The sequence below is a fragment of the Otolemur garnettii genome, unplaced genomic scaffold (genome assembly GCF_000181295.1).
Source record: "Otolemur garnettii isolate 467f Iridium unplaced genomic scaffold, OtoGar3 scaffold00089, whole genome shotgun sequence".
NCBI lineage: Eukaryota > Metazoa > Chordata > Mammalia > Primates > Galagidae > Otolemur > Otolemur garnettii.
The window spans coordinates 2,852,035-2,875,156 of NW_003852484.1; the positions used below are offsets into that span (position 1 = coordinate 2,852,035).

Sequence of the window (23,122 nt, forward strand, 5' to 3'; positions counted from 1 at the left end):
GCTGCAGGATATAGCGGAAAGAGCTTAGTTCTGGTGACAGTTGTCTGGGTCTGCATCTTGGGTTTGTTGCTTACTAGCTATGTGACCTTGGGCAAATTGCTCAGCCTCTCTGGGCTTTGGTTTCCTCACCTATAAAAGGCTATGTGTTGCATTGACTCGTGAGGATCCAAGAGAAAGTGTGTCAAGTCCCTGGCGCAGTGCTTGTCCCATTGTTGAGCTCAGTGTAACTTTAATTACTATTTATTGCTCACAGTGCCACCCAGTGGGACCCCACTTCCTTAGGAACAAGGTAGACCCCTTCGATGTGACTCTGACCCCAAGTCCCCAATGAGGACCCTTTACCCATGAAGTCCTCCGGAAGCTGCCCACTGTGCAGAGCTTTCAGCCTTGACATCTGCGGAGTTTGTGGGTCATTGCTCTTTTCTGCCCCCAGAGGCCAGGAGATGTCTTATTCATGTCCCTGTCTTCTCTCACATCAGGCTGAACCTGGGAGTGATTGTGTCCTAAGTATAACAATGCTCAATTGTTTCTGTCCAGATGAACCTGCAGCTCTGTGGCTAGACACCAGGGGTTATTTGCCCTTCTCTAAGGTTTGGGAGACAGACACCTGAGCTCCTGGCCTGACATGACAGGCCTGGCACAGTCTCCCCACAGGTCTGATGGTAGTCCTGAACAAACTGTCACTCAGCACTGAGTCCAGGGTCTGCCAGGACTCAATCCCCTTTGCCCCACAAAGCAGCCCTCTCTGGGTACAGAGCAGCTCGCTCTGCCTGGAAAACAGAGAGCAGCCCTGCCGTTCCCTCTCCTGGTCTCCATTCTCCTCCCTCACCCCAGCTCCTGGAGTTCTGGAGCCAGTGGCTTCACTTCTAGAGGCAGCTTTGTTAGAAATTAAAAGCAGGTGGGCTTCCCCCCTCCCCACCTCATTCGGATGGGAGAGCTGCTTGCTTAGGGCTCCCTCTCCCAGGACAGGTAGACAGTTCATGTTTATACATGTGACCCAGAAATACATGATGAGCCACACCAGGGCTGTTGACATTGCCTGGACATGAACAGCATCCCTCCTTTCAGTGACTGGAGAGAGTGGGAGCAGAATGGGGGGGGGGGGGCAGGAGGGATCCTGTGGGTGGGGGTAGCCTTCTCCTAATGCCATGGGCCTTTGAGAACTTGGTACTATCCTCCCTTCCCTGGGTGAATGCTGCGTCCCCAAACACATTACCCCCGGGCAGAGCACGAGTGACACTATAAGGGAAACCAGAAAGGAAGTGTAGACAGCATGGTGGGGGGGAGCAAATTTGGAAAGGGGGAGTCCCAGGCCCTTAGAACAGGGGTAAAGAGAAAAAACACACAGAGCCGATAGAGTCAGAAGAATGTGGGTTCCAGTCCCTGTTCTACCATGTACCAGCTGTGTGACCATAAGCAAGTCACAAAGAACCTCAGTTTCCTAATCTGTTAATGAAAAAAAAAAAAAACACTTTGCAGGGTTGTAGTGGGAAAATGAAATCTCTAAGGTTTGCAGAATCTAGCTTCTCCTCCCTTCCTGCTTCCTGCTCTTTGGAGAGACAGCTGGCATATAACAGAAGTACATTTCCCATCTCCCATTCAGGACCTAGGGTGATGTTGAAGGTCCTTTTTGGCCACTGCCGGCTCCCTGGTGGGCCTGGGGCAGGAAAGATGGAGCAAATCCTGAGACAGAGCTGCATGGGGACAATGAAGCACAGGACAGTTGTTACTCCACGCTTACCTGGTCCCAAGCAGGTGGAGAGGGTGTTGGTCTGAGGGCTGTCCATTTGCTCAAGGCCCTGGGGTAAGATCTGGCAGCCCTCCCAGTTCCACGAGGATGTAGTGAGAGGAACCCCTACCCTGCAGGCTGCTGTCTGCCTTGCTGGTAAGTGGCAGGAAATGGCACGGCCATGTGATGTTTATGTGTTCCCCCCACAGGCCACAGAGTGGGCCCCCAGTGAGGACACACGCCGCTCCTGCCAAAGCAAAGGGAAGACTGAGGTATGTGGCCTCTGGTCCCAGAGGTCTCATGTGGAGCTGGCAGGAGGCTGTGGTTGCAGGGATGGCGGGGCATGGTGTGGGAATGAGGTCCCCTGCTGGAGAGGCCCGTCCTGGGTGAGCTGAGGATACACCCCTGTGGCCAGGTAGCCCTGACCATCTGAGCAGGCAGTGATGTGGACAGGCAGCCTAGGTGGGAATGTCCAAGGATGCAATCTGGACAAGGGGGCAGGGTGGATCTGCGGTATAAGGGAGTGTTTTAGAGTATGTGTTGGCATCTGTGACATGGTGGTGTGAGGGGACAACACCAGGATCACACCAGGGGTGCTGAGCCCTTCTGCTACTTTCCATCTCACCTCAGGAGGAGTGTCAGAACTACGTGCGAGTCCTGATCATCACTGGCCGGAAGGTGTTCATGTGTGGGACCCATGCCTTCTCCCCAGTGTGCTCCAGCAGACAGGTGGGGCAGCTCAGGGCAGGGAACAGGCAGAAGGGGACATGAGGTGGGGGTTTCTCTTGCCCAGGCACACAGCCTTGGAGGGAGGGGTTGCCAAATTTAGCAAAAAACCAAACCCCAAATCCAAACCAAAAAACAATGCCCAGTTAGGTTGAATTTTAAATAAACAGCAAAAGATATTTTAGCATAAGCATGTCTCCTACCGTATTTAGAACAAGTTGATTCTGAAAAATTATTTACTATTTACCTGAAATTCAACTTTAACTGAGTCTTCTGTATTTTACTGGTCAACCTTACTTTGGCGGGTGCTGACTGGGGTGCAGATGGCGTTCCTGGCAGGACTTCAGCCCCTCGAGGGCTGCTTCCTCTTTGAGGGACTGTGGGCTGGACAGGGAGGAGAATGGTGGAGGGGAAGAGGCCTAGAGAGACCAGGGGGAGTGGAAAGAACAGGCAGCCCCCAGGGCCTCAGGGAAAAGTGTCCCCTTTTCCCCATCATGCCCAGGTGGGAAACCTCAGCCGGACTATTGAGAAGATCAACGGTGTAGCCCGCTGCCCCTATGACCCGCGCCACAACTCCACAGCTGTCATCTCCTCCCAGGGGGAGCTCTATGCAGCCACTGTCATCGACTTCTCAGGTCGGGACCCCGCCATCTACCGAAGCCTGGGCCGTGGGCCACCACTTCGCACTGCCCAATATAACTCCAAGTGGCTCAATGGTAAGGAAGCCCCCAGCACCAGAGGTGGGGGCTGTCCTTGTTCCAACCTTGCCAGCCCACCCTGACATCCCATCTGTCTTCCTTTTGCCTCACTTCTGCAAGGGCTCACACTTGCTTCATCAAGGAACAGGTCCAGAGCAGGGCATCTGGAGATGAACGCCAGATGAAATCACAGATGTCCTGAGGACCCAGAACAGATGGAGGGAGGGTGGACTATTTTTTGGGGGGGAGGGCATTAGGAATTGATTAGAAAAAATGTTATGAATAGAAAGAGATTATGGAGGGGGCCATTAGATTTTCTTGTCCATAGAGGTCAAGTTCCTGCTTCTTCCCTAACTAGCTCTGGGGCCTTGAGCAACTACTTAACTTCTCTGTGCCACAGTGTTCCCCTCTGTAATATGGGAATAATGATAGGACTTAGCTCGTAGGTTGTTGAGAGATCAAATATGTTAACCCATTGAAAGTACATAGGATAGTTTCTGGTTCCCAGTGAGTACTCAGTAGCACATATTAACTGTCGTTATAGCTGCGCTTTGTAGTAGAGGTGGGTGTAGGGTTAATTAGAGCCCCCAGGTCACCAAGCAGGTGGTGGGGGACAGGGGTGTCAGGGTGCCCATCTGGGAAAGATGAAGTTGTTGGTGCTATCAACTCTACCCCTTCCCGACTGGCCTGGCCTGCCCCCGGTTCCTCTTCTGCCCCCAGAGCCAAACTTTGTGGCAGCCTATGATATCGGGCTGTTTGCATACTTCTTCCTGCGTGAGAACGCAGTGGAGCATGACTGTGGACGCACTGTGTACTCTCGGGTGGCCCGTGTGTGCAAGAATGATGTGGGGGGCCGGTTCCTACTTGAAGACACATGGACTACATTCATGAAAGCCCGGCTCAACTGCTCCCGCCCAGGCGAGGTCCCCTTCTACTACAACGAGCTGCAGAGTGCCTTCCATCTGCCCGAGCAGGACCTCATCTATGGGGTCTTCACCACCAACGTGTGAGTCCTTCCCCACTGCCACTCCCTTCCTCATGATGTCCAGACTTGGTCCAGCCTGGCCGTACAGCCTGGGGGGTGTGGGCAGGCCCTTCTCTGAGCCCTTGTTTCTTCGTCTGTAAATGGGGATTTTCATGCCTCCTGTACCAATTGTCTGAGGATTTTGTGACTTACTGCCTCTGGAGGGGTAAGCGCTTGTGCTGGATTGCTGGGAAGGGCAGGCCTAGGCCAGAAGTGAGGGAAGTGCTCGGAGCTGCATACAGTTCCATGAAGGAAGAGCTTGGCTGGGCACAGTGGCTCACGCCTATAATCCTAGCACTCTAGGAGGCAGAGATGGGTGGATTGTTTAAGCTCAGGAGTTCAAGACCAGCCTGAGCAAGATTGAGACCCCCATCTCTAAAAAATATCCAGGTGTTGTGGTGAACACCGGAGTCCCAGTTACATGGAGGTTGAGGCAAGAGGATCATTTGAGCCCAAGAATTTGAGGTTGCTGTGAGCAATGCCATGGCACTCTACCCAGGGTGACAGAGACTCTATCTCCATTAAAAAAGAAAAAGAAAAAAAAAGAAAGATGAAAGTGGCAAAGCCTGTCTTGGAGGAGGGGATGTCACCCAGGAGGCCCAGCAGCCCATCAGGGAGGTTCCACAGGGATTCCTGAAGGTCTCTCCACTCTCAGGGCTCTATGATTCTGCTCAGTCCAACCAGTAGTCTTCTGGAAGTTCTGCTTTCACCTCCCAACTAGACTGCTCTGGAAATCACAGGCTGGGAATTAGTGCCTTTTGCTTTCTAGGTGTGAGGAAGGGTGATCCTCAAAGACAGCACAAGATACTCCTCCCACCACTTCTTCCTGTGCAGACTCTAACCCAGTCTGGTGACTTTCATCTAGAGAATGATGAGGAGGCACCAGAGACCAAGGATAGCATTCTCAGTGTTGTTTATAAGGACATTAGAAACCTATGAGCCATATGGTGTGGTTGCCCACCTTGTGCCTTAAGTAGCAGGCACTGGAGAAGGGCCAGGCTAGCTTGGAAGGACACTTTGAGGGGACAGGAGGTAGGAGCAGAGTGACCATCCAAGCCAGGAGACAGACATGCAGCACAGACCACACAGGCTCTGAACTGAAAGCTAGTTGGCTGGGACTTCACGTTCCCAGCCCTCCCACCAGAAGGTAAGTGGCCATGAGCAGAGGACAGGAGTAGCTGGGGATGAACTGATGACATCCATGTGGACTATAAATAGTGCATTTATTGCACATCTTCTCCATGCAGGGCTTGTCCTGGTGGGAGTGGGACAACAGGAAGCATAACCAGCCATGGCTCTGCCCTTAAGGAGCTTACATTCTAGACAGGGTGATGGATGTTAAACAACCAATTATAATAGTGATAAATGCTACAAATGTTAAGGGCCATGAGTGGAGAAACCTCTAACAGTGTGGAGGGAAGGCATCCTGCAGGAAGGCATGTCTATACGATGAGCAGGAATTAACTAGGGGAGAACACTCCAAGCTGAGGGAACAACACATGCAGAGCTTTGGGATGGGAGGTAATGTTTCAGGAACTGAGCAGAGACCAGCATGGCAGGAGCTTCAAGGGTGAGGAGGAGAAAGATGAGAGAGGAGGCTGAAGGGTTAGGGCAAGGAGGATTATGTTCCAAAGGGCCCTGCAGACCACTTTAAGGGTTTTAATCTTTATAAAGAGTAAGGAGAAGTTATTAACAGGTATGAAGGAGGCCAAAGACCAGCTCAGAGGTGCGTTTTGAAACACTCCCTCTGGCTGCTGCTGAAGAATGGATCAGGAGATAGACAGGCTATAGGTAGACTACCAGGACAGTGCAGCATCGAAACTAGGCAGAGGGGGAGAGAAATGGAAACATTTAGGAGAGGGACTAATGCAAATGCAAAGAGTAGGACTAGAAGCCTTTGGTGTAATGGTGCTGTCTCTGAGAACTGCTCACATCAGAGTCATGGAAGCATGTGTTTCTGTGATTGAAAGGGTCTCAGAGGCCATCTGGTCTCAGGGTATTATAGGCTACAGCATAAATGAGTGGTTCAGTACCAGCTCTGGAATTAATTAATTAATCAGAATAGAATGGGATAAAATATGAGAGTATGACATACAGGTAGTTAGTGAGGGTAAATATTGTTCTGTGAGACTTAGTTGTGGATGCTGCAGAAGGTGCCGGGATTATAATAGATGCTTAATAAGCCTTGGAAGTTGGACATGATGGCTGGCTATGGGCTCTGTAAAGAGTAGGGTGCCGAGGCCTACAGGAGAGCAGTGTCCCATCATCTCCTGCCTTTCAGAAACAGCATTGCCGCTTCTGCCGTCTGCGCCTTCAACCTCAGTGCCATCTCCCAGGCTTTCAATGGCCCATTTCGCTACCAGGAGAACCCCAGGGCTACCTGGCTCCCCATCGCCAACCCCATCCCCAATTTCCAGGTACAGTTTCTCCCTGCCTTTGCTTTTGTCCACACACTCCCCAGACTACCAATCACAAGCCAATTCTCAATTGCTTAGCACAAACACCAAACCTGTCCCGGCAGGTCTACACTCATCTTTGGGGCCTGCAATGGTTCCCTAAAAGAGTAGTAACCTCTAAGACTATAAGTGAGAAGGGGAGATTAGGGAGGAGGCAGAGCAAGCTCTGAGCCACGCTGAGCCCACACCTCTAAGGAGGTAGGGAATGGGGGTTCAGCTCTCTGCAGTACAGGGGACACAAGAGCACTACACCGGCTGTCTGGCCAGAATTCAGGGACTTTAGCTGGAATTTGCTCACCACATGTCTGGCATGGGTACTAATGCCTGAAGGGTCGCTGAGTGCTAGGCATGGTCAGGGCCCTGCCACACAGGGGTAGTGTGAGCATCCCCCATCCTGCGATGGAGATGGGGAAAGAGCAAGGAGGCAGAGGAGTCTGCTGATGGCTGACTTTCATGTTCCTCCAACTTTCTGCTCAGGGGTGGTGTGGAGCTGGGAAGGACCTCAGGTTTTGCCCTCCAGCAAGCCTGACCCAGATCTAGCCTGTCTCAGTGTGACCTTGGATAAAGCTACCCAAGCCCCTTGAGTCTATTTTTCCTTATCCAGAACCAGAGATCATACCACAATAGGCGACATTGTATATGCAGAGGGTGGTATGCCCAGCATGTAGTAGATGCTCAGTAAAAGGCAGCTGCCTTCCAGCTTCACTTTAGGTGGGGTCACAGGAGAGAGAAGGCAGGACTTGGCTCAGCATGGGCCGGGGGCAGCAATGACAACAGCATAAAATCACAGGACACTTGTCCACACTCACATGGTACCCTTTGCTCTCCCCCTTCTCTACCCCAGCCCTAGTAGGTCTGGGTGCTAGGAGTGGTCAGGCCCCACAGTATCCTTCCTTGGAAAGGGTGCAGGGGACCCAGCAGGAATGGTGGCTGAGGGGCTTGCCTGTGGTCACCTGGGTTACGAAGAGATAGGAGGTGGGGGTCGCGCGGCAGCCCAGTGGTTGGGCGCCCTTGACCCAGCTCCCCGTCGCAGTGCGGCACTCTGCCGGAGACTGGCCCCAACCAGAACCTGACGGAGCGCAGCCTGCAGGACGCACAGCGCCTCTTCCTGATGAGTGAGGCCGTGCAGCCGGTGACACCAGAGCCTTGTGTCACCCAGGACAGCGTACGCTTCTCACACCTCGTGGTGGACCTTGTGCAGGCCAAGGACACGCTCTACCACGTGCTCTACATCGGCACTGGTGAGCTGCCCGGCCCAACCTGGGCTGCAGGTGGGAAGGAGGCCGAGGGGCAGGGGTGGGGCAGCGAGCTGCCCAGGCCTTCAAGGCTCTTTGTCTGCCCTGCGCCCCCAGAGTCGGGCACTATCCTGAAGGCACTGTCCACGGCGAGCCGCAGCCTCCGCGGCTGCTACCTGGAGGAGCTGCACGTGCTGCCCCCCGCGCGCCGCGAGCCGCTGCGCAGCCTGCGGATCCTGCACAGCGCGCGCGCGCTCTTCGTGGGGCTGAGCGACGGCGTGCTGCGGGTACCGCTGGAGAGGTGCGCCGCCTACCGCAGCCAGGGGTAAGCCGGGCGGCTGGGAGGATGGACTCCGGGGCGCTCCTGGCCAATCACGCGGCCACACTGCAGAGGTGGCGCTTCGGGATGGGGCTTTGGAGTCAGGGAGGTTTGGGATAGCATCCCAGCACGGTCTCCAGCTGTGTGCCTTTGGACAAGTCACTAAACCTCTCTGAACCTTGGTTCCTCCTCATAAGGTACTCGATGGGGTTCTGTGAGGGTTAATGGGGATAATCTACATAAAACACTTGTCACTGCCTGGGAAAAGAGGTGCTTAGCAAATGTTGGTGGCTGTTGTTATCCCTATTGTCAACCCCAGAGTTAGGCCCTGGCAGCCATTTCTCGCCCGCTTGGTTTATGCTCAGTCCCTTCGGTTCAGAGAGAGGTCTTTAATTCGGAGACCACAGCACTTACTGCCCAGACGTGGGGTGATGAGAGATGATGCTTTGAGCCAGCTCTCAATTTTTTTTTATTATGGGTTAATATGAGGGTATATACTATTGGTTACATTATTTGTGTTTGTAAGGTAAAGTCCAAAGTTTAAATTGAGTCCTTCACCCAGGAAGTGTGCCTTATACACCTTCCTTGTACCCATTAGGTGGGAACTGATAGGCCCCTCCCGCTTCCCAGGGACGAGGCTGAGCAGGCTAAGGTGCCAATAGGACGGAGTGGAGCAGCCACGTGGGGGCGTTGCACCAGCTTCCGGCTGCTGCTGAGATCTGGTCTCCACAGGCTTCAGGTGGATCCACAGATTTGACAACTGTGACATCAGTGTTTAAGGGGGAAACCAAAGCCTCTTCCAAGCCAAATGGAGATGTAGGCCAGAGTCCTACCACTCGAGGCTCTCCCAGGCTGCATCGTCTCGTTGCAAGATAATCAAAAGCTGGCACAGCCACAGCCACATGAGCTTCTGTGGCCTTTGCAGCTGAGAGTCCTCATGGCTATGCCATCTGTCTTCAAGATTCAGAAGACAAATGGCATCCATAGTGCCAGGGTTGTTCTTCAGCCCCAGTGGGTTGTGCTGGGAGCTGGGCAGAGGTCTGCAGGGGAGGGAGGAGGCTGGATGGGCTTAGGGTAGCAGCCTTGGAAGGGCAGTGGGGAGAAGCAGACATTCCAGCTCCCCTCAGCCCCCCACATGGTTCCATCAGTGACACACCACACATTTACTAAACCCTACCCTACCCTAGTGTTCAAGGCACTTTGCGGGGTTGTTGGTGTGAGAGGAGGCAAGGTGAAATAGGCACATTCCTCAAACCTCCAGATTTCTGGGTGGAGAGAGAACCTTTAGCCAGTGTTAGACGTTTGGGGAAGACAGTGGGGTGCAATGGGAAGGACTCCGTATTGGAAGTAGACACACCTGGGTTCCATCTCAGCTCTTTCATCTACTGACTGTATGATCTTACAAAGTTGCTTAACCTTTTTGAGCTTTAGCTCTCTCATAAGGAAAATGGGGAGACATTTGGTGGAGCAAATGATGTTTAATGTAGGCAGAGTTATAAGGGTTAGGACTTATATTCAAGTGCCCAGTTCAGCGAGTCACAAGTGGTAGCTAGTATTTTTATTCCTTTTCTATCTCCACAAACCCATTTAGGAACCCCCTGCCCCCCAGCCTCCTAGGGTTTTGGAGTCTCAGAATCTGCAACATTGAATACAGATAGCACTGCTTGGCAGTCAATCACAGGCTTTCACATATTGCTTGTGCTCCAAGAAGTTGTAAATCCTTAAAAGCAAACCTGGTGTCCCAGTATTTTGTTATACTCTATCAGGGAGTCCTGCCCAGCCCAAGGTACAAAGTGGCCGCCTGCACATGACCAATACCTCACTTGACCAGCATGAGGAATGGAACTGGAAAATGAATTGAGGCTAGCTGAGAGGTTCCCAGGGAGGATTTTGACTTGAATCCTATGGCTGTAGGTGGTGAAGTGGGTATAGAGCAATGGGGAGGAGCCATAGGCAGTGTGAAAATATCAGTCAGACAGTGGTAAGCAGCACTCTTATGGGGCAGATGGACACTGGGCGAGCCAGTGCAGATCTAAGCCAGATCTGAAGTAACAGGGACCTGCAGCAGAAAGGAAGGTTCCACGACATTTCTTTACTCACACATTCGGCAGAGAGGGGATGGGGAAGTTGTGTAGGGTGCCCATTGCATTCCTACCCTGGAGCAAGGTGGAAAGAGGCCATTTTGGAGTCTGGAACTTTTGTCCTATCATGGACTCCTATCCCAAACTTAGGAAACCAAACCCTGCCAAAAAGCTACAGGTGGATCCAAAATATACAAAGTATAAAATGGAAGGTCACATTACTGAGAGTTTATTGGAATGCTCAGAACAAGTACATGCAGCCACCAAGCTATGCACTCCAGGAATCTGGGAATCTTTTGCCAATCACAGTTGATCAGAAGTTGTGCTAGCATGGAGTGTGTTGTCACTGGGTTTTACTGAATCCTAGGATAAGACACTTCATCCTTTTCCCCCATTCCTCTGAAAGCTGACAGGAGGAAGGGGGTGGGTAAGCAGAGGCCTCTTCAGGAGCCCTCCTCTGCCCAGGACCTCTTGCCTCCAGCTGCCTCCTTTCTATCAGGCAAATCTTAACCCCATGGGGCATGATCAAACCCCACCAGAGAGGGACCAGGGCTTCCATGAGGAGGAGCAGGGAGGAGAAAAGGGAATGAACCAATGACTGGCTCTACAAAGTGGGGATTTTATGCATGAACCACCCCTTCCTCTTTTATTCTACCCCTGGTGGTGGTGCTGGGGTCCTCTACCTCATCTCACTCACAAATCTCCCCAGCCTGCCCCATGAACCCAGGGAAGACCCACTCTCAAGCATTTGCTCACAACTCTTAAGACGCCCTTTCCACCTTGGACAGCTCCCATTGTGAGACAATTACCCAGGTGCCAGAGTCTGTCTGCTGTACCTTCCCCAATCCATCTCTGTCTTGCTTTGGAGTTCTTGAAATGAACCTTTTCATTGTAATGGCTGCTTGAGGCACCACAGTAAAAAAAGACATGGTGATATATTATTGGTCTGATGGCTCCTCTTATGAAAAGAACTCTAAACTGCCACCCATCTCTACAGTCAGAGACACATTTTAACTCTTTTCTGCTTGGACATTCCATTTTCTTAAGAGCATTCCCAAGCTTTGAAGTGGTCTTTGATCGAAGCAGTGAATGTGGATCTGCCTGAGCCAGGGAGGCAGTCATGCCCTGTAGTTATTCATAAGAAGAGGGCTCAGGGACATGCTCCCTTGGGCTGCTAGGGGTTGTCCCCGAAGCTTTAAGAGAAAAGAAAAATTTCTATTCTTGAGACACCAAAAGCTGAAACCCTTGGCTCTTTTGTGTATCACTTTAGTCTTTGGCATTCTTGGGGGCCCTTTGGCTAATGGAAAAAAATCCCTCAGAAAACTCCCGTAACAGTGTGGACTCTCTGCCTAGGCTCCCCCACCTTCTTTGCAGTTAGTGCTGCCTTCTCCAAAGCTTCCTGTTTTCTAACCCCCGTTTCTGAGCCCTGCCCACTATTCTTTCTATACCAGGGTGTCCAACCTGCAGCTCTTGGACTGCATGATTTTGTGAGAACCTTTTTTGCTTATTTGTGGTATTTGAAATTACAAAATGTATGCAGAGATGCATAAACCTTTTTTTTTTTTTTTTTTTTGCCTAATCAGCATTCATTAGTATTTGTGTATTTAATGTGTGGCCCAAGACAACATTTATTCTTCCCATGTGCTGCAGAGAAAAATAAAAAGTTTGGACACCCCTACCTAGACTTCCAATGGACCAGCTCAGAAGGGGGTGGGAGCTGGGGAAGGAGACAGAAGGGATCTAGGTATCCCCTGAGATGGCAGTGGGCTCTCCAGGTGCTGGAGGGACCCTCTTTCTGGCCCTAGGATCTAATAATCTTTTTACCTAGCAATGGACTGCAAATCCACAGAAAAGATTCTGTTAATCCCCACAGACTCTTTTTCTCCCCTTTGAAGTTCTACTAGCAGAGATTTAAGTAAAGGATATATGTTACATGAATAAATCCAAAGGAGGAAAGGAAGAAAGGAGCTCTAGACATAAGAAGTAGAGGCATTGGGGCATGTGTCTTTGTGTGAATCATTATCTTTGCTGGGCCATGGTGGAAAGACCAGCCCTGGGTACCAGGAAGGGGGGAACCGGGATATGAAGCCTGTCCTAGCAGCCTAGCTCATTCTCATGTTGCTAAAGCACTGGATTCTATCTCCTGCCACTGGGCACAACCATTCGGATGCCCCAGGTGTCCTCTGACTCTGTACTGTATTTTGAAGGATGGGCCCATAGTCACACAGTGTGTGAAAACAGACACAGGCTTGAGTGGGAGGCAGAAGTGTGAGGGGGGAAGTGTGGTTGGGAAGCTTAGGCCTGACCCCAGCTCCACTATGTACAATTTGTGTGATCTCGGAAACCCCCTTCTCCCCTCTCCTTGTGCAAAGAAAAGGTTGTGTTATAGATCCCAGTGATTCTCAGTCTGGCTCCTATTAGAATCAGTCAGGGAACTTTCTTTTTTAATTTCAGATTAATATGAAGGTACAATTAGGTTACAATGTTTGCATTTGTTAGGTAGAATCCCTGTTATAATTGTGTCCTGCAACAAGGAGGGGTGCCATATACCCTTTCATTGTGCTCTTTGGGTGGGAGGACACCAATATCCCTCCCTCCTCTTCTCTCCCTTCTCCCTGCAACTTGACTTGAATTGAGTTTTTCTCATGTGGGCATGTATTAGATCATCTACTGGCTTCATGCTAGTATTGAGTACACTGGATACTTGCTTTTCCATTCTTGTGATACTTTACTAAGAAGATAGTGTTTCAATTCCAACCCGGTTAATATGAAAGAAATATGAAAGATGTAAAGTCTCCATCTTTTAATGGCTGAATATTATTCCATGGTGTACTTATATCACAGTTTATTAATCCATTCCTGGGTTGATGGGCGTTTAGGTTGTTTCCACATTTTGGCTATTATAAATTGAACTGCAATATATAATCTAGTGCAAATGTCTTTATGATAGAATTTTTTTTTCTTCTGGGTAGATGCCTAGTAATAGGATTGTGGGATCAAATGGAAGGTCTATTTTGAGTTCTTTGAGGATTCTCCACACTTCTTTCTAAAGAGGCAATATTTTCAGTCCCACCAACAGTGTAAAAGTGTTTCCTTCTCTCCACACCCACGCCCCCTCAGGGAACTTTAAAAAACCACACTTTCCCCAATGATTCTTGTTCGGGATGAGCCCAGGTATTATTATGATTCTAATGTGCAGCCAGGGTTGAGAGCTGCTGGGCCAAACTATCTTTAAGGCCTTTTGCACCTCTAATGTTTTTATGCCTAAGTGATCATAGCACCTGGCAGGGAGACATGACTTCTTTGATTTCTGTTAAGCACTCCTGCTCTGGTGGCCCTAGGTGAGAAGCACGGGGGCCCATACTCAGGCAAGCAGCACAATCTCCTGGTTAAGCGTCCCCTGTCTGGAGGATGAGGGTTCAAGTCCTTGGTCAGGTCTCTGGGTTTCCTCCACATAACACAGGGAGAATAACAGTACTTACCTTATTGAGTTGCTGTATTAAATTAATTCCTGCTTGTAAAGTGCTTAAAGTGATGTCTTACACACAGTAAGAGCTTAATGAATTTAGTTACTACTGCGGAGGGCAGCTGGATGTAAAGAGGTGCCTAGACAAGAGTGTCTAGTTGTGTTCTTGAGATGCAGATGAGGCTGGGGAGCCAGTGGACTCAAGTCCCAGGACCTCTGTCTGGCAGGGCATGCCTGGGGGCACGGGACCCGTACTGCGGCTGGGACGAGAAGCAGCAACGTTGCAGCACGCTGGAGGACAGCTCCAACATGAGCCTCTGGACCCAGAACATCACAGCTTGTCCTGTGAGAATCTCCCCACTTTAGACCTCTCCCTCAGTTAAGGCTATGACTTCCTATCAGTATCCCCCAAATCCCCTGGGATTTCGTGCCTTCTCTGCCCCTACATTGGATGACAGGGGCCCTACCCCCCATGTGTGTCTGCAGGTGCGGAACGTGACACAGGATGGGGGCTTTGGTCCATGGTCACCATGGCAACCATGTGAGCATTTAGATGGGGACAATTCAGGCTCTTGTCTGTGTCGGGCCCGAGCCTGTGACTCCCCTCGTCCCCGCTGTGGGGGCCTCGACTGCCTGGGGCCAGCCATCCACATTGCCAACTGCTCTAGGTATGTGAGGACAGGGCTTGTGCGGTGTCCGCCTTGGCCTGGGCTGGGGAGAATTGGGGAAAGGGGCCATCCCCACCCAGGGGTTTGCAGAGGGATGGAAACAACTTAGGGCTGTCCTAGGACAGGAAACCTGAGCCCTCAAGGAGTTTCCACACTAGAGGGAGAGCAGTTTCTGCCTTGGGGCTCTTGATGCACACAGGAAGACTGGACAGGCACTGAGTCACCCTGAGACAAAGGCTGGCCTCAGTAAGTCTTGCTGTCTCAAATGAGAGGGACAGCATGGGATAAACAAAGCAAGCAGACCTGGTGCCAATCTTGGATTACTACTGTCTGGAAGTGCAACCATGGCCAAGCCACCTAACCACACGGTGAATTTCTCTCAGTGAAGGTTACGGTACCCCCAAGCAAGTTGCTGGGAGGTACAGATTAATGTGTGTACAGAGCTTTCACCATTTTACTCCATAAAATGTTTCTAACAACTAACCTATAATTTGGGGCACTCTTTAAAACAACTATTTCATATACATGTATGAATTTAATCCTTGCAGCAACCTCATGGGATTATCCTCACTTTGAAATTAAGGGTGTGCTCTGTATCACATAGGTGTTGTAACTCCCCCAGGCTTATACAGCCTCTAGGTGGCAGAGCCCAGATTTGGAAATTGGAGTCAAAGTAGGCGAGAGTGAGTAGTACCTGAGGCTGGGGCAAAGCCATGTGCAGTAGCAGGGGAAGGAATGTGGTTTGAGGGCAAGGATTGGGCAACGAAGATCAAAAGGAAGGTCTCTGTGACCTTAGCCCTAGCTCAGCCTGATATATGGCACAAGGCTCTCATACTTGCTTAAGGAATGAATGAACAAATGAATGAATAGGTCTGCCTGAGATGAGCTGGTTAGGAGCTGAGTTTTCTAGCCATTGTCTGGCCCCTCCTGGCAATGATACAAAATCCATCTGCAAACTAGACGTGAGAAGCTAGGGCTCAGAGGGATATCTGTCTCTGTTCCCTCCACACCACAAGGAATGGAGCATGGACCCCGTGGTCATCGTGGGCTCTGTGCAGCACGTCTTGTGGGATCGGCTTTCAAGTCCGCCAACGAAGCTGCAGCAACCCCGCTCCCCGCCACGGAGGCCGCATCTGCGTGGGCAAAAGCCGCGAGGAACGGTGAGCCAGGGCGTGGCTGGGGGTTTCTGAGGACTGGCATGCCCTGAGGTCCAGCTGAGTTAAAGTGGTCTGTATTCTCCGGTGATCGCGGGGGAGGAGGGCTCTTGTCCTTCCCGTGCTCTCACTCCCAGGGACCTCTTGTCACAGAAGAGATACCTCCGTGGTGACGCCTCCCTGCCCACCCCCAGGTTCTGTAACGAGCACACGCCCTGCCCGGTGCCCATCTTCTGGGCGTCCTGGGGCTCCTGGAGCAAATGCAGCAGCAACTGCGGAGGCGGCGTCCAGTCGCGGCGTCGGGCGTGTGAGAATGGCAACTCCTGTCCGGGCTGTGGCCTGGTGAGGACCCGGGCGCGGGGTGCGGGCGGGGCTCTGGCCAAGCGGAGGGCAGACCCGGCGGCCGCGGGCTCTGACACCACACTCGCTACCGCCCCGAAGGAGTTCAAGACATGCAACCCCGAGGGCTGCCCCGAAGTGCGGCGCAACACACCGTGGACGCCGTGGCTGCCAGTGAACGTGACGCAGGGCGGGGCGCGACAGGAGCAGCGCTTCCGTTTCACTTGTCGCGCGCCCCTGCCCGACCCCCATGGCCTGCAGTTTGGCCGGAGAAGGACGGAGACTAGGACATGCCCGGCGGACGGCTCCGGAGCCTGCGACACTGACGGTACACCCCTGCGCCCTCGGCACCGGCCACCCTCCCTGGAAGCCCCCGAGCGGCAGGGGCGAGGAGGGGAGGAGAGGGAAGTGCGGCCGCGGCAGCTGGGGGAGGCTTGGCGGCAGGTAGAGGGGGCGGCCGCCGGCGTCCGGGTCGCTGAGGCCGCGCCCTCCGCAGCCCTGGTAGAGGATCTCCTGCGCAGCGGGAGCGCCTCCCCGCACTCGGTGAGCGGAGGCTGGGCCGCCTGGGGCGCGTGGTCGTCCTGCTCCCGGGACTGCGAGCTGGGCTTCCGCGTCCGTAAAAGAACCTGCACCAACCCGGAGCCCCGCAACGGGGGCCTGCCCTGCGTGGGCGACGCCGCCGAGTACCAGGACTGCAACCCCCAGACTTGCCCAGGTAACACAACAGGGAAGGAATTCTTGGCAATCCCTTCATGGGGAACCGCCCGGCCTACCCAAGAACCCTGCATGCCCAGGTGACATTTTCCCCCTGTCACCTCTGTGCAGGGGACCCCAGAGCAATATCCCCGCCCCCCCTGTCGCGCCACGCACCCTCACCCCACCCCCTCCTTCACTTGTGAGTAGGGCCTTTTCTCACCTTCATTGTCACTTGTTTGTTTCCCAGTGTGATAGATAAGGAGCTTGGTTGGGTGGAGTTGGTTTTTCCCTCCAGGTATCTCTGCTGTTGCCTGCATTTCTCTTACCCCTGCGGGGAGAGGGGAGAGTCACTCTTTAGCAATGGACTAGGGCAGGGATGGGGCAGGGACAGTGGATGCTGAGGTCGCTGTGTCCCAGAGCAGAGTGGCTTGGCCTGGGTGGGCAGAAGAGTGACTTGGGCTCTACCTGCTTCTGTGGCCCCCTCAAACACTCTATTCTCTTACAGTGAGAGGTGCCTGGTCCTGCTGGACCTCATGGTCCCAATGCTCAGCCTCCTGCGGCGGGGGCCACTATCAACGCACTCGTTCTTGCACCAGCCCCGCGCCCTCCCCGGGTGAGGACATCTGCCTGGGGCTGCACACGGAGGAGGCACTGTGTGCCACACAGGCCTGCCCAGGTACTAAGTGCTCCTGGCCAGGGCTGGGAGCACCATGGAGCCTTCTTATACGCACCCAGGGCTCCTGGGCAGTTAATCTCATCCCAGCCTATCACCCACAGAAGGCTGGTCACTATGGTCTGAGTGGAGTGCATGTACTGAGGAGGGGACCCAGAGCCGCAGCCGGCACTGTGAGGAGCTGGTCCCAGGGCCCAGCACCTGTGTTGGGAATAGCAGCCAGAGCCGCCTCTGCCCCTACAGCGAGATTCCTGGTAGGTCCTTCATAGCAACGCTCCCCAGCCTGAGCTCCCAATTTTCTTTTTCTGGAGGGTGAGGGGTGCAGAATGAAACACAGGGGTGGGAGGGAGACATCAAGAGAGCGCTCACATCTTGGCCTTAGTGCACACGCTTGCACCACTGGTGAGCTTTAGGGTTGGAGTGAAGGCCGCAGGGAGTAAAGGCTGCAGGCCTAGGCCTGCAGCTCAGTGTTGACGCTGGGGTCCTGTCTCAGGAGGGCTTCTCCCCTTTCCTCTCCTCTCTGCCCGACACCCTGTCCATGGTCTTTCTGCAGTGATCTTGCCAGCCTCCAGCGTGGAGGAGGCCGCCAGCTGTGGAGGTAAAAGGAAGCAGGCTGATCTCATTTTGCTGTTCTTCTCCCCTTCTATGCCCTGCTCCAAAGTCTGGATTCTTCCCACCTCCCACTCCAGATAGCCATGCCTCACAGGGTCCCCTACTGCTTTGAAGGTGTGGGTAGGGTGGTCTGGGAAGTTCCACCCATGCCCCCCAGCTAGGAAGCTGTCATCCGTCTGTACCCAAGGAAGGGTCATCCAACTAGTTGCCACCTCTGACTCAAGCAACAGGTTATCCTGTGTATGAGACCCCTGGTGACAGGCTACCAACTTCCCTGTTTCCTCTGGCTCAGGCCTCAAAGCCCTTTCCTGTATGTCTCAGAGTGTCCTGTTGTTTTTGCTGCCAGGGAGGCAAGTTTCCCTTGAAGACACATTGGCCCTTATCTCCTGCCTCTCCTCTCAGGGTTCAGTCTCATCCATCTGGTGGCCACGGGTGTCTCCTGCTTCCTGGGCTCTGGGCTTCTGACCTTGGCAGTGTACCTATCTTGTCAGCACTGTCAGCGGCAGTCCCAGGAGTCTACACTTGTCCATCCTGCCACCCCCAACCACCTGCACTACAAGGGTGGGGGCACCCCCAAGAATGAGAAGTACACGCCCATGGAGTTCAAGGTGAGAGCTTCTTGTACAAGCATAGAGTGGGGCAAAGGGTGCAGGGATGCAGGTCCTAAGCTGGGGTAACTGGGCTGGGCACTTGGGATGAAGTGGTGATGTGGACAGAGAACTGTGGCAGAGTCTGAATGTTCCCTCTGTGTCTGGCTCCTGGACTGACTCTTGTCTCCCTGGTCTGCCTCTTCCTTTATTTCTCCCCTCACCTCTTTCTGTGGTTCTTTCTTACTCTCATAGACTCTGAACAAGAATAACTTGATCCCCGATGATAGAGCCAACTTCTATCCATTGCAGCAGACCAATGTGTACACAACCACCTACTACCCAAGCCCACTGAACAAACACAGCTTCCGGCCCGAAGCCTCACCTGGACAACGGTGCTTCCCTAACAGCTGATACCATCATCCTGGGGACTTGGGCTCCTTGCCTTCTTAAGGCACAGAGCAGGTGGAGATGGACAGTGGAGCCAGTTTGATTTTCTCCCTCTGCACTAGGCCAAGAACTTGCTGCCTTGCCCATGGGGGTGTCATCCAGCTTCAGAGAGCTCTGGCTAGAGTGGACCATGGGGGAGAGGGCTGGCTTCAGGCTGGCACGTGGCTCCACGTCCAGCCCAGCCCAGGTCTCCCATGGCTGCCTTGCAACCCACCATCACGCTGACCCTCCCCTGCCATGCCTGGCTGCAGAACTGCTGGGTGTGTGAGGAATCAGAGAGTGGAGATGGTGAGAGGGCAAGCTCTTGGGTTTGGGTTGGAAACAACTGCCTGTGGCCACCATGAGCTGAGTCTGCCCCTCTCTAGAGGGCCCCAAGAAGGGCCTGGGCTACATCTTGATTATCTCTGAAAGAAACTAGTTGAATGGTCCAGTAGCTCTGGATTCTCCGCCCGTGTATGGGCCATTGCGGTGCTGCCCCAGTGTGACACAGTGGACCAAGGCCAGCCTGGGTTGTCCACCTCTGCCTAGCAGTCCATACTTCACCCAGGGGCATCTCTCTGGTCAGAGGCAGTGAGAACTGGGGACTGGAGGCTGGTCTTTGCTGAGAAGCTTTTTCATCTGGGCTGGCACAGGCCTCAAGTGGCCCAGGAGGATGGGTGGCTCAGGGCTACAGGAGACAGGAGTCTGGCCACTGTGCCTCTATGGAGACTGTGCCAGTTGCTGCTCAATAAGATTGTTGGCTGAGACCTGCTTGGGAGTCTCTGCTGGCCCCTCATCTGTTCAGGAACACACACAATCACAAGCTGCCACTGCAACAAAAAAGGTGTTGAGCTGTGGCATTATTAATTAAAGATGATATCCAGTCTCCAAATGTAACTTTGTCTTCGTGCATATGTGTGTGGGCTCCTCTTGGCGTGGTCACATCACTCTAAGCAAGGCACAGGGGTTTCAGATGATCTTTCCCAGGTGGAGGAAATGACCCAAGTAGAGTTTGATTTTAATAGATGATACGTTTGCATTTGTGGGTGTTTGTACACACACAACACACTCACACATATTGCCCTAAATACTTTCTGGAAAAGAGGTTGGGAATAGATTCACAAGTAGGGCATGAAGTACACCAAAGGACTGGAGAGCATGTGCCTTCTCCTCCAGCATCACTTCCAGGCAGCAGCCCTGGGGTAGAGATAACGTGAGTTCAGCTGGAGAATGTTGATGAGAATTCTTTTATGAGGTATTTACACTGCTGAGTTTAATAAAACCAAAATTGAGAAGTAAGCAAATCTGTGAGGTGGGAGAAACCTAATGTAGTTTTTGCTGGATTAAATAAAAATGACCTTGAAGCCCCACCCCACCACATCCGTGCTGCCATTTTGGATGAGATTGATGGACATGTTGAATTTAGAGAGCAATTTCCTGACTTAATTGGCTGGATCAAGTCTCACAGAATTCCCAGAAGAACCTAATTGTAGGCCAGGCTGTAATGCCTGCCATCCCAATGGCAGAGGAGGCGGGAGCTCTTCGGGAGTGTAGGAAGGAGTGCGTGAAGGTGTGTGGAAGGAAGGAGGAGGAAAGAGCAAGCCTGGAATCTTCCTGTTTACCTGGGACAATTGAAATGGCAGTGTTCTCAGCCATGGGGAGCTCCATCTGAGTGAGCTCAGAGAACATGTGGGTATTTGCACCTCTGGGATTCCTGTTCTGTTCCAGTTAGGCCTGTGACCCTCTAGATTGCAGTGGTTCTCAACCTGTGGGTCTCGACCCATTTATAGCAATGAAAATACATCGCGGCATTAGGAAGATTAAGAACTACTGCTCTAGAGCTTGTGAGGACCTGCAGGGCATTGTAGGTCTTGGGGTCTCACAGTCCCTTGGGTTCCAGGTGCCTGCCTCAGAGACTATTCATGGTATTTCTAAGTGGAGGGATTAGGTCTGTAGGAGGTGGTCATGGAGAATCCCAGGTAATAACCACCCTTTATTCACTGGAATACTATCAGTGGAATGGAAACCTTTATGTGCCATGCCCACAACCATATACACTCATGCACACTCTGAATTCTCTTTATAAAAACTTGTAGCATTGAGGTTGGCAGGTTTGACTGGGCCCCGGGCCAGCTAAACAACAATGACAACTGTGAAGAAAAAAAAGCCAGGCGCCTGGGCGGGCGCCTGTAGTCCCAGCTGCTTGGGAGGCTGAGGCAAGAGAATCACTTAAGCCATGAGTTTGAGGTTGCTGTGAGCTGTGACGCCATAGCACTCTACCCAGGGTGACATAGTGAGACTCTGTCTCAAAAAAAAATAAAAAAAAAAACTTGTAGCTTTGGAGGCATAACCATTCTGATGCATGAGGGGATCCACACTGCTCCCAGAGAGCTGGCATAGTTGGCAACAGGCCCTGGCCCAGAAGTAAGAAACTCTAGAGGGGCCCACCCCAATAAGTAGAGAGTGGTGCTCCCTCACAGGTGTTAGGGAGCTGAGGCCTGAAGGCCCGGCTGGCTCAGCAAGAGAGTGAGAAAGATGCAGAAGCCAGTGCTCCAGGCTTTCTTGCATCCTTTTATGTTTAAATAACTTCTCTGTGTGCATTTTCTTCTTATTAAAGTCATGCATGTTCATTGCAGAAAATTCAGGGGATACAGAAAACCAAAAATATAATCACAGTTACATTAAAAACCGCAGCTGAGATTTGGGATTTTAAATGGTGATACGAAGACATTTTTCCTCTTTTCTCTCAGAATCACCCCAAACACAAAAAGAGTAAAAGTTCTGTCACTATTTTAAATGAAACCAGGATGTATCTGTAACCTCAACAAGACACAGAAAGACAACGGAGGAACAGCAGTCAGTCATCTAAGAGTGTGTGTGGGGCAAACTTAAGCACCCAGGTGATTTCAGAAAGAGCCAGGTGTGAGGAAGGTAGGATTAAAGGGCACTGAAAAGAAAAGGATTGGTCAAAAATCCATGTAGATGGATTTTAACCTGTCTTCACTCTCCACCCTTACAACCTGGCCATCACTCCTCTGTTGTTACAGGGGGTGATAAGTGTACTCCTTGGAGACATGGAGCCAGAGAAGCCCTGGACACAGGGATACCAGACGTGGAGGTGGGCATGTGGTGAGGGCTGTTAGGCACCTGGAGGGTAAAGAGAAAGACTGTGGTAACCCGTGAGATTCAGCCATTGCTTTTCCCAGTTAACTCTAGGACTGGCAGCCCAGATCCACCTCCTCCTCCTCCTCTGGCAGGAGATTGAAAGCTGGTTCTTTGTAGAAACAAACAACTCTATAGATCAGTGTTTCTCAACACTTTTTATCTCAAGGCACACTTGAACCTGTAGTTAAACTTTCACAGCACACTTACATTATGTTGATCAAAAAAAAAAAAAAAAAGAATTTACTCACTGTGCTTTGAATCTCTTTAGGAAATCATTTAATTAATCATGTTTAAAATTTTTCACAGTGCACCTAAGATCCTCTCATGGCATGCCAGGGTCCTATGGCACAAAGGCTGAAAATCACTGCCATAGATTCCGAAATAAACCAGCTGGTCATTTGTGCTATAGTCTTACAGCAAAGTACATTCATTTATAGCAGTACTCTGTACACAGAGCTTGCAGCTGGTTTTTAGAGCATCACTCTAAAATATGAATGGGCAGATAAAGATCACAGACATCAGAGACAAAGGTCCAACATGAAAGAGAGACCAAAACAAATAGATAAAAAAGAAATCAATGAAAACAGACAATATAGAGAGAACCCTTCAAAGACACCATAACTCATCAGAAACAAGTGATGGTATCACATTCGTGAAGTAACAGGATGTAATAAAGACAAAGTGAAGCTCACAGAAATTTAAAATTATGATAGCAGAAATAAATTAGTAAATAAGTGTTTAATGGGAGAAGAAATTTCCCAGAAAGTTAACCCAAATGGCATAGAGATGGAAAATAAAAGATAAGAAAATTGGAGTATCTATCTAGGTGGTCTAAACATCTCATGAAAAAATTCAGAGGAGGAAGTTACTAAAGAAAGAATATGGGAAAATGTACCAGAAGGAAAGGATAGGGTCTCCCGAGAAAAGGGCCCACCCAGTACCTAGCACCAGGCATGAAAAAGATCTACCTTTTCAAAACACTAGGTTTAAAGAGAAGATTCTAACAAGAGACAAAAAAGATTAGAAATATGAATGGTATAAAGCTTCTTACAAAATTTGAAGCTA

The 23,122-nt window shown here is 51.5% G+C and overlaps 1 protein-coding gene across 3 annotated transcripts in view; it reads left to right on the top strand.

The window, feature by feature from the left end:
* SEMA5B (semaphorin 5B) overlaps positions 1-19,743 on the top strand; it is a 118,091-nt gene extending 98,348 nt beyond the window's left edge. For 2 of the 3 annotated variants that reach the window (XM_023516288.1, XM_012808422.2), the window contains 18 exons: positions 1,939-2,001; positions 2,360-2,458; positions 2,958-3,171; positions 3,874-4,159; positions 6,459-6,594; positions 7,667-7,874; positions 7,986-8,193; positions 13,962-14,079; positions 14,221-14,402; positions 15,419-15,562; positions 15,751-15,898; positions 15,998-16,223; positions 16,392-16,610; positions 17,097-17,267; positions 17,369-17,518; positions 17,818-17,862; positions 18,279-18,484; positions 18,719-19,743. In XM_023516288.1, coding sequence (XP_023372056.1) covers positions 1,939-2,001; positions 2,360-2,458; positions 2,958-3,171; positions 3,874-4,159; positions 6,459-6,594; positions 7,667-7,874; positions 7,986-8,193; positions 13,962-14,079; positions 14,221-14,402; positions 15,419-15,562; positions 15,751-15,898; positions 15,998-16,223; positions 16,392-16,610; positions 17,097-17,267; positions 17,369-17,518; positions 17,818-17,862; positions 18,279-18,484; positions 18,719-18,877 — 2,982 coding nt within the window. In that variant the 3' untranslated portion in view covers positions 18,878-19,743. Of the gene's footprint in view, positions 1-1,938; positions 2,002-2,359; positions 2,459-2,957; positions 3,172-3,873; positions 4,160-6,458; positions 6,595-7,666; positions 7,875-7,985; positions 8,194-13,961; positions 14,080-14,220; positions 14,403-15,418; positions 15,563-15,750; positions 16,224-16,391; positions 16,611-17,096; positions 17,268-17,368; positions 17,519-17,817; positions 17,863-18,278; positions 18,485-18,718 lie in introns of all 3 variants that reach the window. The other variant, XM_012808421.2, reaches the window with a different exon arrangement.
* The last annotated feature ends 3,379 nt before the right edge of the window (positions 19,744-23,122 follow it).